General features: G+C 39.4%; 1 protein-coding gene across 1 annotated transcript; it reads left to right on the forward strand.

The window, feature by feature from the left end:
- The first annotated feature begins 1,595 nt into the window (after positions 1 to 1,595).
- LOC147333260 (uncharacterized) lies at positions 1,596 to 9,639 on the forward strand. The gene is made up of 3 exons (XM_086290762.1): positions 1,596 to 1,725; positions 3,274 to 3,355; positions 8,689 to 9,639. The coding sequence occupies exons 2-3, from the start codon at positions 3,279 to 3,281 to the stop codon at positions 9,104 to 9,106; spliced, it is 495 nt and encodes a 164-aa protein (XP_086146888.1). The 5' UTR covers positions 1,596 to 1,725; positions 3,274 to 3,278; the 3' UTR covers positions 9,107 to 9,639.
- Positions 9,640 to 12,540: the final 2,901 nt, after the last annotated feature.

Genomic DNA, 12,540 nt, shown 5'->3' on the forward strand with positions numbered 1-12,540 from the left:
AGATGATCAGATGACAACACAGTTCATCACTGACCTTCACCCTCCAGCAGTGGATAAATAAACGTTTACTGCTTTCTGCAGATACTTTTAACCAGGCAACGGGACTTGACACATCACACCTTAACAAATGTAACCAGGTCATAAATTACATATTGTTATATTTACACAAAATATGTTTTAAACCCCAAACTGTCCCTGGTAAACCTTACCGTTAGGACCTCCAAGTCTGTAGCTATCTTCATCATCAGTTAGAGCCCCTCCTCATCCTTTTCTTCTTCTTTGGTGCAACCCTGTAAATTTGGGGTACCCCTTTGGCCTCTCCCCTTTCCTACAATTCCCCTGTGGGAGAGGTCGGTGTCATTTCTTGTCCTACACTAATAATATCTTTATCCACCCTGATGTTTCTGATCATGTGTTTTATTGTCATCATTGCGCCTCTCTTTGCTAAATGCTGAGTATGTGGTACGTGTGTGCTGTGTATGTGTATAGGCGCTGATCATGCTAGCATGAACAGTCTTGCTAGCTTGGAGGTTGTAGTGTGTTGAGCAAACTCTCGTCCTAACTGTTCATATTTGGTCATAGCAGGTCTTTCTGTTTACCTTTCACTGTCAGAGACAACACAGGAACACATCGGTTACATGTACAGTGGATCACCGACACCAACTCAAAGACTAAAATTAAGAGCGGATCCATACAAAGAAGATCCACACACTGCTGTGCAGGTACGCCCACACTGTGCGTGCAGACCTGACTTTGTTGATTCAAAAAAATCTTCCTTCCTGTTAGATCAGTCTAAAAGAATCCACTGCCACAAACCTGAGATCTATCCCAGTGTCTGGTCTTTCGCTTTGTTATTCACACGATCCTGTACTCATCCACACGCTTAGCATGCACAGGCAAACTCGCCACACACCACAAACATGTGGCTGCTTGATGCTATAATACTGCTTAAAGAAGATAATGATTGTCACCGCACCCTGTGGTTAAAAACAGCACAGGAAACAAAGGCTGCATGGAGAAAACTGCTCTCCGAAGAACAAATGTTCACAATCTGTTAGAGAGAGGACACACGTGAGCCCGACTGGAGTAACTGACAAAGCTTTAAGACACCAACAAAACGCTCCGTCTTTCTTCTCTCTCACGTACACAAATACACTCTGTTGGGTTTTATATCTTGTGGGGACATCTAACGCTTTCCCCAGCCCCTCTCCTTAACCATAACCACCAACAATGAATGCCTAACCTTGAACCTAAACCTAGCCATAACCCATCTGTAACCCTGACACTAAAACTACAAACTCAAAAATGCCTTCACACTTGTGGGCACCAGGATACACACACACACACACACACACACACACACACACACACACACACACACACACACACACACACACACACACACACACACACACACACACACACACACACACACACCTCTGTTGCAGTTTGTTACAGTATCTATTTGCCAACTAAATGTGTTACAATTAAAACAGCAGAAAATGCTAGAGGAGAAATTATTTGAGGCAGTTTCTCTGAAAGTGACGCCCAGCTCTTTCAGTGTGAAAGACGGATCCTAAATGGTTCAGTAGCATCCGTCCTTTCAGCCCCCTGTACTTTCACTTTCAGGGTATAAAAAGAGGACTGTTTAGTAACACAGCTACACCGGGAGGACGACCCATGTGGACACTGCTTATTGCTTTTATCTGAACTCATCACGTTATTGTAAGTCAATTTTTCATTGTTTGATATTAAAAAAACTAGTCTTAATTTAGTCTTGTACGTACAGCTTCCTCTGATTCACTGCATTTTCTAACGTAGGGTTTCAGACTGTGTGAGCCTCACTGTGATTGGACTGTTGAAACAGAATGAGAGACAGAATCTGAACTTTGTAATCATGACTTTCAAAGGGTGGAAATCATAAAAACACGGAGAAACATTCAGTAAAAAGCAGCAGAGGCGGAAACTGTGACCACAACCTGATCGAAGTTTCATCAGTGGTGAAGCCGGAAAGTTTTCAGTGGGGTGTCCAGGATGGATCTGTGATCATTATGGGATGCCACACATGTCTCACAAAAACACAGGGCTGTTTAATCTAGACTATGTTTGGAATGCAGATCAAATAAGATTCAGTGTTTCCAACTTTTTCCTTATTCTGAGATCAAGAGACAAAGAAGCACAAGCTGCACACAGTACTGTAATACTGTAATACTGTACAAAGTACTGTAGTACTGCACACAGTACTGTAATACTGTAATACTGTACAAAGTACTGTAGTACTGCACACAGTACTGTAATACTGTAATACTGTACAAAGTACTGTAGTACTGCACACAGTACTGTAATACTGTACAAAGTACTGTGTGCAGTATTACAGTATTACAGTACTGTACAAAGTACTCTGTGCAGTATTACAGTATTACAGTACTGTGTGCAGTACTACAGTACTTTGTACAGTATTACAGTATTACAGTACTGTGTGCAGTACTACAGTACTTTGTACAGTATTACAGTATGTTGGATTACTGCTGTAGATGTTTACATGCTTGTACATTTATATATATGCTTTATTCTTTTGAAGGTAAGTTGATCTACAGCATTAGATCGTATTTCATAAAGATGTTTAAAGTTCTGCGAGATGCATTTAACAAAGATCAGCCTGTTTAAGGCTCTGACGTCTTTTATATATGACTTCAAACAGTTATGATAACACGTGTTTTTCTCACCCAGCAAAGGAATATTTGCTATACAATTAATCACGGCTTGTGATCAGCATTTTAAGCTTTCAGGTTGAGGCATCAACACAGTAAAGGAACAACATTTGTCTCTTTCATAGACAATTCATCCGTATATAAGCTGTAAGAGATATTTGCCTTTGAGATAAAGAAGATATCAAATGATATGAAATGTAAATACTGAAGCTCAGTGTTTGAAATTTAAGTTTCACTGCTGTCATTTTTTAAAATAAGTACATTTCATTTACTAATACAATGAATGTAACGTTGACCTGTGTCGGCAACCTGAGCAGTGCTTGGTGTTGTAGACCAGAGCTCTAGGCTACATTAAACAGCCGCTCACTCCGGCCTTCACAGCCGGGTCCTTCAAACAGTGCAGCTCCTGAACTGAGACACAGCTACAGCTACTGCACCAATTATCTGAAGGCAGGATGTGTCCACAGTGCACAATTGTTGATGTGAAAGAAAAACCTCCTCACATCTGTCACCATCCAGCTGAGTCCCTGAAGGCTCAGTCGTTTTGTTCTTCTGCTTGCAGACGTCATGGGTGCTTCTGACTCTCGACAGTGTGAAGTTGTCTTTAGCAATTACAGCAAGAACTACTCGCTGCGCAACCCCAGGTGACTCCTTACTCAAACACAATCACTCACATTTCATTTTTTCTGCTGGTTAGTTCAAAGTGCTTCACAGATCATTGACATGCTGTTAATAACAGAACTATTAAGCAGATTAAAAATAGAGACATGAACGACATGAAATTAATTAAAAGGTAAAAACATCATAAAAAATGTAGAACAGAGTGTGAATGACTAACAAAGACCAATATAAAGCATGTTAGGGGTGTTCATCGTTCGCCTTGGAGCAGCTTTCACAGCAGAAACGTCTTCATGCAGCTCTCAGTTTCTCATTACACACACTCACCTGTGCAAAACACACTGCAGCAATCAAAATTTTTGTCCTATTTGTCATGAAAACTCAGTCAATCACTTCATCTCTGATCACTGAATTCAGATCCTTTCATTACATTTTTGAGGCTTTTATCAAAACTTTTCTGACTTTGGAAAAATATTGGCCTCGTGTAGAAAAGTGTGACACAAAAATAAAAATCTAATTACTGCTTGTTTTACCTAAAACTCTTCTTAGAACGTGTTTATTTTAAAGGCAAATTCACTGCTGTTCATGTGTTGCTATGTTTGCTCTTTCATACACGTCTGAATAACGTTTGAAGTGATTTGATTGAAATGCAAACAGTGCTGAGGAAAGTGAGAGAGCTGTGCTGTTCAGATGAGAAGCATACTGAGAAATATGTTGATGCACATATTTCACACAATGAATTATGACTGATGTGAGAACTGCATTAAGAGCAGTGAGAATAACAAACTGTGAGTGGTGTTTAGGGCGGGGCTCTGGACTAACTGTTTGCCACTGTTTCACTGGTGCACCTACATTTTTTTTCTTCGGCGCACCGGCACAAAAGTTTGGAGCACTCAGATTTTTCAACCGCACCGCTTCACACCGCAGTTTCACATGTGCACTTTTGGGGGGGAATTGCTGACCATTCAGACAATATTCATTTGTAAATGATTAACTAACGATCGTGTGCTTGTGCTTAAAGTGCGTTGGCATTCTGGTAATATTGTAGACAATGTTAAACTTAATCATCACATCGGCCTCTGACGACCTGTTTGCTGCTGCACAGCTGCTGAAAGGCAGTGAGGAGAGGGGACACCTGGGCATTTACTCTTATTATCATGATTCTGATGCGTCGGGTCTGCGCTCTGTGTTTACATCTTTGTGTGGAATCTGCTCTCATTTGTGTCTGTTGTTGACCACACGGAGACTTTTTGTTTTTTTGTTACTCGAACAGTTGGTCGCACCGGTGCGACCTAAGATTTTTTTTAGTCGCACCATTGAAAATGCGATCAAATTGGCCGCGCTCTAGAGCGCTGGTGTAGGGATCTGCATTTTTAAATGTTGCCTGAAACTGGAATTTTATGCAAATTGGGAATGGTTGAGGAAAAATGTTATTTTCTAGGAATTTGCTGATTGGATGGAATCACTTGGCACTTGTTTAGTGAGCAGAACTGAGCTTCCAGAGCAAATTTACCCACGAGAGTGAGAATCTGCTGGAAGCTCACAAAGCCTGCCCTGCTGCATGTGCAACAGTTTCTCTGTGCTTGGATTCAAAACTCTTGTGGCTACATACACACCACTAAATGGACAAGCTACACAAAGACACGTACATAATGTACTGCTGCTAACATGGGACCGGGTGTGTGCTGAACAGGGCGTGGACACAGATGTAGGACTCAACAGACAGATTAAATTCTAAATCCAAGCGTTTAATTTCTCTGCATCTGAGACCACAGTTATAACAACTTCTACTGTTATAACTGCACATTACTTCTCTCAGCTTATATATACACTAACTTATTGGAAGTTACATGTCTACTTTTTAATGCACAGATACAACACACAATCTGCACTTTTCCAGTTATTCTAAATATTCTTAACTATTTAAACATCTTTCAGTATCCTGCTCTGATTGCACACTACAACCTGGGTTTGCCACTTATCTGTACTCTAATTTTAATAACTGTACAGTACTCTGATTTGGTAACTACTGTCCATGATGTAAATATGTAAAAATTTTGTTTCTGTGTGTATTTGTGGGGGTTTTGCTGCTGTTATGACCAAATTTCCCCTTGTGGGACAATTAAAGGATTTTTCTGTTCTAAATGTAAATCATAAGTCCAAAGGCAAAACTCATGACTCAGAATACTGGGTCAAAGTCCCAGGACCATGACAGCTCCAGGCTCAGAAGTTGTTAGTTGTTCCTTGTTTGAGCTCAAAGACCTTTCAGTCTGGAGCAGTTGGTGGATCAGCTCCCAGGTTCTACAGTCCTTATGTCAAATTCAATTCAGTTCAATTTCATTTATATAGGACCAAATCACAACAACAGTTACCTCAAGGCACTTTATTTTGTACAGTATATCCTATAATAATAGATACAGAGAAAAACCCAACAATCAACAAACTCCCTAAAAGTAAGCACTTTGGCGAACCAGGCTCAGGGAGGGGCGGGGCCATCTGCTGCGACCGGTTGGGGTGAGAGAAGGGAGACAGGATAAAGACATGCTGTGGAAGAGAGACAGAGATTAATAACAAGGATGATTCAGTGCAGAGAGGTCTGTTAACACATAGGGATGATCTGATATCGTCGTGTTGGTGTTGTTCCCACATCATCATGAAAATGTTGTTCCAGGTTCAACATTGCAAGTGACCAATCACATTCTTGTGGCGTTATTCTTTTGCGTGCCAAGCCATTCGTGCATTTATGAAATTCCAATGTTGCAAGGACAATATCAATTCTGCTTACCATTTATTAAAGGGTTAGGGTCCGTTGATTGGCGGACAGAGGCGGTTTCTCGCAGCTTAAGTACAGTTTTTTGTTTTACGGCGTTTTTTCCCGAAGTCGCAAAAGTATGACGTCACAACATTCTGATTGGCCACTTGCAATGTTGATCCTGCAACAGAAGAAACACCCAGTGCATCATGGGAATCCCTGGCAGCCTACGTCTATTGCAGCATAACTAAGGGAGGATTCAGGGTCACCTGGTCCAGCACTAACTATATGCTTTAGCAAAAAGGAAAGTTTGAAGCCTAATCTTGAAAGTAGAGATAGTGTCTGTCTCCTGAATCCAAACTGGAAGCTGGTTCCACAGAAGAGGGGCCTGAAAACTGAAGGCTCTGCCTCCCATTCTACTTTTAAATACTCTAGGAACAACAAGTAGGCCTGCAGAGCGAGAGCGAAGCGCTCTAATAGGGTGATATGGTACTACAAGGTCATTAAGATAAGATGGGGTCTGATTATTTAAGACCTTGTATGTGAGGAGCAGGATTTTGAATTCTGGATTTAGAGAAATCTGCTCTCTCTTTCTAGTCCCTGTCAGGACTCTTGCTGCAGCATTTTGGATTAGCTGAAGGCTTTTCAGGGAGCTTTTAGGACATCCTGATAATAATGAATTACAGTCGTCCAGCCTGGAAGTAATAAATGCATGAACTAGTTTTTCAGCGTCACTCTGAGACAGGATATTTCTAATTTTAGAGATGTTGCACAAATGGAAGAAAGCAGTCTTACATATTTGTTTGATATGTGCGTTGAAGGACATGTCCTGGTCAAACATGACTCCAAGGTTCCTCACAGTGTTACTGGAGGCCAAGGTAATGCCATCCAGAGTAAGAATCTGCTTAGATACCATATTTCTAAGCTTTTCAGGGCCGAGTACAATAACCTCAGTTTGATCTGAATTAAGAAGCAGAAAGTTAGCGGCCATCCAGGTCTTTATGTCTTTAAGACATTCCTGCAGTTTAACTCATTGGTGTGTGTTATCTGGCTTCATGGACAGATAGAGCTGGGTGTCATCTGCATAGCAGTGTAAATGTATGCTATATCTTCTAATGATGCTGCCTAAGGGAAGCATGTATAATGTAAACAGAATTGGTCCTAGCACTGAACCCTGTGGAACTCCATAATTAACCTCAGTGGGTGAAGAGGACTCTCCATTTACATGCACAAACTGGAGTCTATTAGATAGATATGATACAAACCACTGCAGCACAGTATCTGTAATACCTACAGCATGTTCTAATCGCTCTAATAGGATATTATGGTCGACAGTATCGAACGCTGCACTGAGGTCTAGCAGGACAAGCACAGAGATGAGTCCACTGTCAGAGGCCATAAGAAGATCATTTGTAACCTTCACTAAAGCTGTTTCTGTGCTGTGATGAGCTCTGAAACCTGACTGAAACTCTTCAAATAAACCTCTGCAGATGATCTGTTAGCTGTTTGACAACTACTCTTTCAAGGATGTTTGATATAGGTGACAGTGACAGTGGCAGAGAAAAGGACATTAAAGAAACTGATGGACATTATGGACAATGCCAGACATCCTCTGCACACGGCCATTAACAACCAGAAGAGTCTGTTCAGTGACAGGTTGCTTATCCCAAAGACAAGAACTAACAGACTTAAAAACTCCTTTGTCCCACACGCCATCAGACTGTTTAACTCCTCCCTGGAGGGGAGAGGGAGGGGAAACAGGAGGACAAAGGAGGGGGGAACAACTAAGCTGTAGTGCCTCTTCACCTCACTGTGCAATACCTTTGTAAATAGTCAACGGTGCAATAGACTCAATACTTGAAATGTGCAATTCACTTGTATTTTATTTTTTATTCCTATTTATTCTACTTATCCCCTTCATATATTTTATTTATATTGTCTCTGTATTTATATATGTGTGTGTGTGTGTGTGTGTGTGTGTGTGTGTGTGTGTGTGTATATATATATATATATATATATATATATATATATACATATATATACACATATATATATTCTGTAACTCTGTAACTTCTGTCGGTGCTGTGCTTTTTTGGAAATCGAATTTCCCAGAGGAACCCACCCGAGGGATTAATAAAGTTCTATCTAATAAAGGAAGGTTGGAGATTGGCCTATAATTAGCTAAGACTGCTGGGTCTAGAGATGCTTTTTGAGTAAAGGTTTAACTACAGCCAGCTTGAAGGCCTGTACCACAGGCTGAAGGCCTCTCATCCAAGACGCTTCATAAGTTCTAAAACCAAATGGTGGAGGATCAAATGTTTATTTATCCAAATATATCAAAAAGCCAAACACTACTATTTTTTTATAAACATTGTGGGAAATTTGTTAAATCTTTTTGTATATCAGGATGTGATATGGAAAGTGTCGTGTTGGAAGTATTTATACTGCGTGACTGTTAAATGTTTGCTCTGTGCAGTCTTTGTGGCAACCGTAGCCAAACATTTTCTGTTAATCCAAAGTAACCCTGGTACACGCCTGTCTCATGACCGCTGCCCTTCATTTCAAAATTGACATATTCATTGAGATGTCTTTTGTTTCTCTGTCCAGAGTGCATTTGGAGAGTGGACAATATGACACTGCCATGCCTTCAACACTGCGCACTTCTGAATATGGCAGCGCTGTGTTTTCTAAGACTGCTGGCGCAGCGCGCGGATGTGTTGGAGTCGTCACCTACGATCTTTACAATGAATCTACAAAGCGAGCTGATAAGAAAATTGCTGGCATGTTCTCTGTTCCTTTCGATTATAACCTGTACTACATCTGGCATGGAATCGGAGTCTTTCCCATCAACACACAATGTAATTCTTGTCTGTTTGACATTATGAAAAACAATGAACAGCGAGGGTTTGTCAGAGGAAGAGCTGAGGGTCCCACTCTTACTTACAGAGATAATGATGTTACCCTTACTTCCGCCATCTCAAACTGTAGTCGAGCGACTATGACAGTGGAAGTGCGCAACCGATAGTAGACAGTCTAATAATGGAGAAAACAGAGTGACGGGTTTTTATTTTGTTCTTTGGTATAACCTTCAGACGATCTTTTGTTTTTAGTGGTTTATCAAGACAAAGAACATCAAAGTGGAAATTAAAATGCATCGACATTAAAACAAGGAGGTCAGTGATATAGAAGCTCACTCAGCACAATACGTCAGAATTCACAACTTATTGTCCAAAAAGTGACAAATATAACTCTGAGCACAGTTTGAGTGAAGACCTATTAGATGAGCATTGTATGTAAGTTTGATTCTATTCAAACCAATAGTGTGGGAGAAGAAGCAGGTCTGGGGTAAACGTGAAACAGAAAACAATCATCAACAATGAAGGAAATTTGGATCTTCTGTAATGTGGAAGTCTGTTCCACAGTTTGGGCCTGACATTAACTGCTAAACAGTGAAGAGGAGTTCAAACAGGAATTTGGGAAAGAGTATTTTAAATTATTCCTATGATTCAATTGTTTCATGCAGAAATAAACTCACACTTTTGTTCTATTAGAAAAAATGTCCCCAATACAACAAAAACTATGTGATGGTTTGTCTGCAGATCACTGAATATGAACAATAAAGATATCTGACGTTACTATCCCTCAGCCACTCCTGTGCTTCATTAAGTGATCATGATGGCATTTCATTATTACTGGGTTGAATATTCGACCAAATAATATATTTGTTTAAATGTCTGTAGATAAAAGAAAAAACTGTGTCTTCAGGTAGATACACAAAATGCTCGATGTCTCACAATTCAAAGCAGTGTATGTGTTCAGTGTAGCAGCTTTGTTGAACCACCAGAGGGCATCAGTACTTTTCTGTGACAGCTCCAACTTGTCAGCTAAACACAGCCCCTGAGATTCACTTAAGCATTCATCATCAGCAAGGATAAAGTTACACCTAAAAACCAAAATCTGGACTTTGGTTTCTCAATCAGTAAGACAATAAATAAATCAAACAGGCAACATGTTTCATTTATCTTAAGCAAGAGTTCTGTGAATGCTCAAAAGAGATTTTAGTCCCACAGGATTAACATATTATACTTCTCTTATATTTAACTAGTCGTACAAATTAGAAAGTGAAGATAAGAACTACTCCCCAAAGACTTAATGTCATAATGTAATTCATTTGAAGTGTATACATAATATAATCACCAGATAATTCATTCAACCTCACCTCAATCAATCAATCGATTTCTTAATAAACACACTTAAACAACACTCTGAGGTGGAAAAAGCTGACTTTTACAACAGAATTTATTTGCTTCTCAAATAAAAAAACTGCCTTCAAAGAACACTGGCAGATTATTTGCAACAGGAGTTCTGGACTTTTCCAGAGGGCCAAGGTCATCCTTAAGAGAAGGACGAAGGTCTAAAGGTCCAGATACAGCAAATTCAAAAGTGTTAAATGTTTTGGTGTTAATAGTCTCCTTGCAAAAGTAGAGTTAATTTTACTCTAAGCAGAGTCACATTCTTTTAATGTAACTCTGAGGTGTAAAATGATAGTAGTTAAAATCGAGTGTTAAAAATGAGTGTTTCTCTGTCAAATCTGGAGGTGTTACAATGGAAACATTAACTCTTGACCTCTTAACTCTGAACTCCTACAGGGGCTATGACACCAACAGAGTAAATTCACAGACTCCGCCCCCAGCACGGCTCCAATCGAAGCTGAAGTGAAGCCGTTTCAGAACATTTTGCTCTACATATTTGAGTTGTTTGCCATGCTTGGTAAGTCATTTTTTCAAAGATTGTTTCAATTATTTCTATTAACTTTTACTTCTGTGGCTCTTTGGAGTTGAGACAAAGCTGTGTGAAAGGCATTAGCCATGTTGCTCGCTGATAGCATAATATTCTGTTTTAGCTAGCTGAAAGGTATTGTTTGCGGGCATATACCACAGCCTTGAAAAAAACCTTGCATGTGAATTTTCAGTCACACTTTTGGTCAAATACACCTAAAACAATGTGTAGAATGTGAAATGTTGGTATAATGGTGCTACTTGAAGCCTGAAAACGATCGCCCATAAAAAAAAAAAAAAAAACGAGCAAACAGCAGTAGCTGACGTCCTGACTGGGTTCTACGTTAGCATAGATCCCTCCAGAGTTTTGTGCACACGGTTTAGGTAAAAATGAAAAAGGTTGAGGTTTTACATTTAGTTCAGTATTACCTGTTGTCTGTGTCCTTGTCTTTTGGGAAAATACTTTACACAAGTAGTGGCTCAAAGAGGATTCCTTTTTTTTTTTTTTTTTTTTTCTTTTACTGGGCTGCAATTGTTTACTGGATTATTTGTGCCATTAATTAGTGTCAACTAATTTTTATTCAATCTCCACACAGGATATGCTTGTGAAGATGGAATATGGGGGAGAGCAGAAGTGCGTTGAAGTTCCACAAAGGGATGAATGAAGGACATGCATATTGTATTGAAGAAATAAGTGATGAGAATGCTGTTATTTGCATTTACCATGTCAGACCTTTTGATAAACAAAATTCTAATGAAAGTGAGAACATGTATACTGTTACATCTTTCAGAAAATGTTTTGAAATTGTGGTGCACAGTTCAGAATAATGTGTTTGGAAATGTTTATTTCCAAAAGAAATTTCTAGAAGGTCAGAACAGTAAAATTCCCGCTTTTTAGAATGAATTAGAAGATAACTCTTACGTAGTTAAACTAAAATACTCTTTGAGAGTTAATATATAAACTCTTAACACCAAGTGTTAAATTATCAACTCCAGACAGATTTGGTGTTTAACACTAAATCAGAGTTAACGTACCAACTCTCCAAAAAGAGTTAAATTAACACTCTCTGGTGTGGACCCATATAGACACTTTAATAGTGTTGAAATCAAATCCGACAGTGTTAATTTGGACATGCTGGATTTGCTGTGTACAATCTCTGTTTTGTTTTTATTTTTTTGATCATTTATATTCAAAAATGTAATGCCAACCATGATTTTATATTGTCAAGACAGCAAAGACAAGACCAAAAAAACACAGGCTCCATAAATGCTAAAGAGGTAAGTATTTATCAGTTGCAGTAGATAGAAATAGAAAACAAGCTGTAGGAAACCAAAACAGAAGAAAGAAGAAGAGAAATAACAATTTAAGATAAACCAGTGACACACTCCGGGGCTAGTGTGTCTAGTGATAATGGCCGAAACACCCGATGAATCCAAGGTCCACTACTGATGATGTGTCCCAAATTTAAAATGATAATCTAGATCGAAACCCTTAAACCTAGCCAAGGAAGGAAAATGGCAGATTAGCCTGGGTAAAAGACAGAAAGTTGAGGCACACATAGATGTGTGTTTCTGGGCTGCCTTTCCTCATAACAGCCATCCCTCAAGAGTCTCTCCATTTAAAGCAATGCATTATCAGGGACTGTAACATCTTGTAACTGAATTTTTTAAGTAGATTTGA

Source organism: Aulonocara sp. 'chitande type north' Nkhata Bay, linkage group LG4 (genome assembly GCF_057382095.1).
Source record: "Aulonocara sp. 'chitande type north' Nkhata Bay isolate Kocher_YH1m ecotype deep benthic linkage group LG4, A_spYH_male_GT1.1, whole genome shotgun sequence".
NCBI classification, from domain to species: Eukaryota; Metazoa; Chordata; class Actinopteri; order Cichliformes; family Cichlidae; genus Aulonocara; species Aulonocara sp. 'chitande type north' Nkhata Bay.

Excerpts from the sequence above, each read along its gene's own strand:
- LOC147333260 (XM_086290762.1), top strand. The coding sequence starts at position 3,279 with ATGGGTGCTTCTGACTCTCGACAGTGTGAAGTTGTCTTTAGCAATTAC. Across the intron at positions 3,356-8,688 it reads TACTCGCTGCGCAACCCCAG|AGTGCATTTGGAGAGTGGAC; the intron begins GTGACTCCTTAC and ends TTCTCTGTCCAG.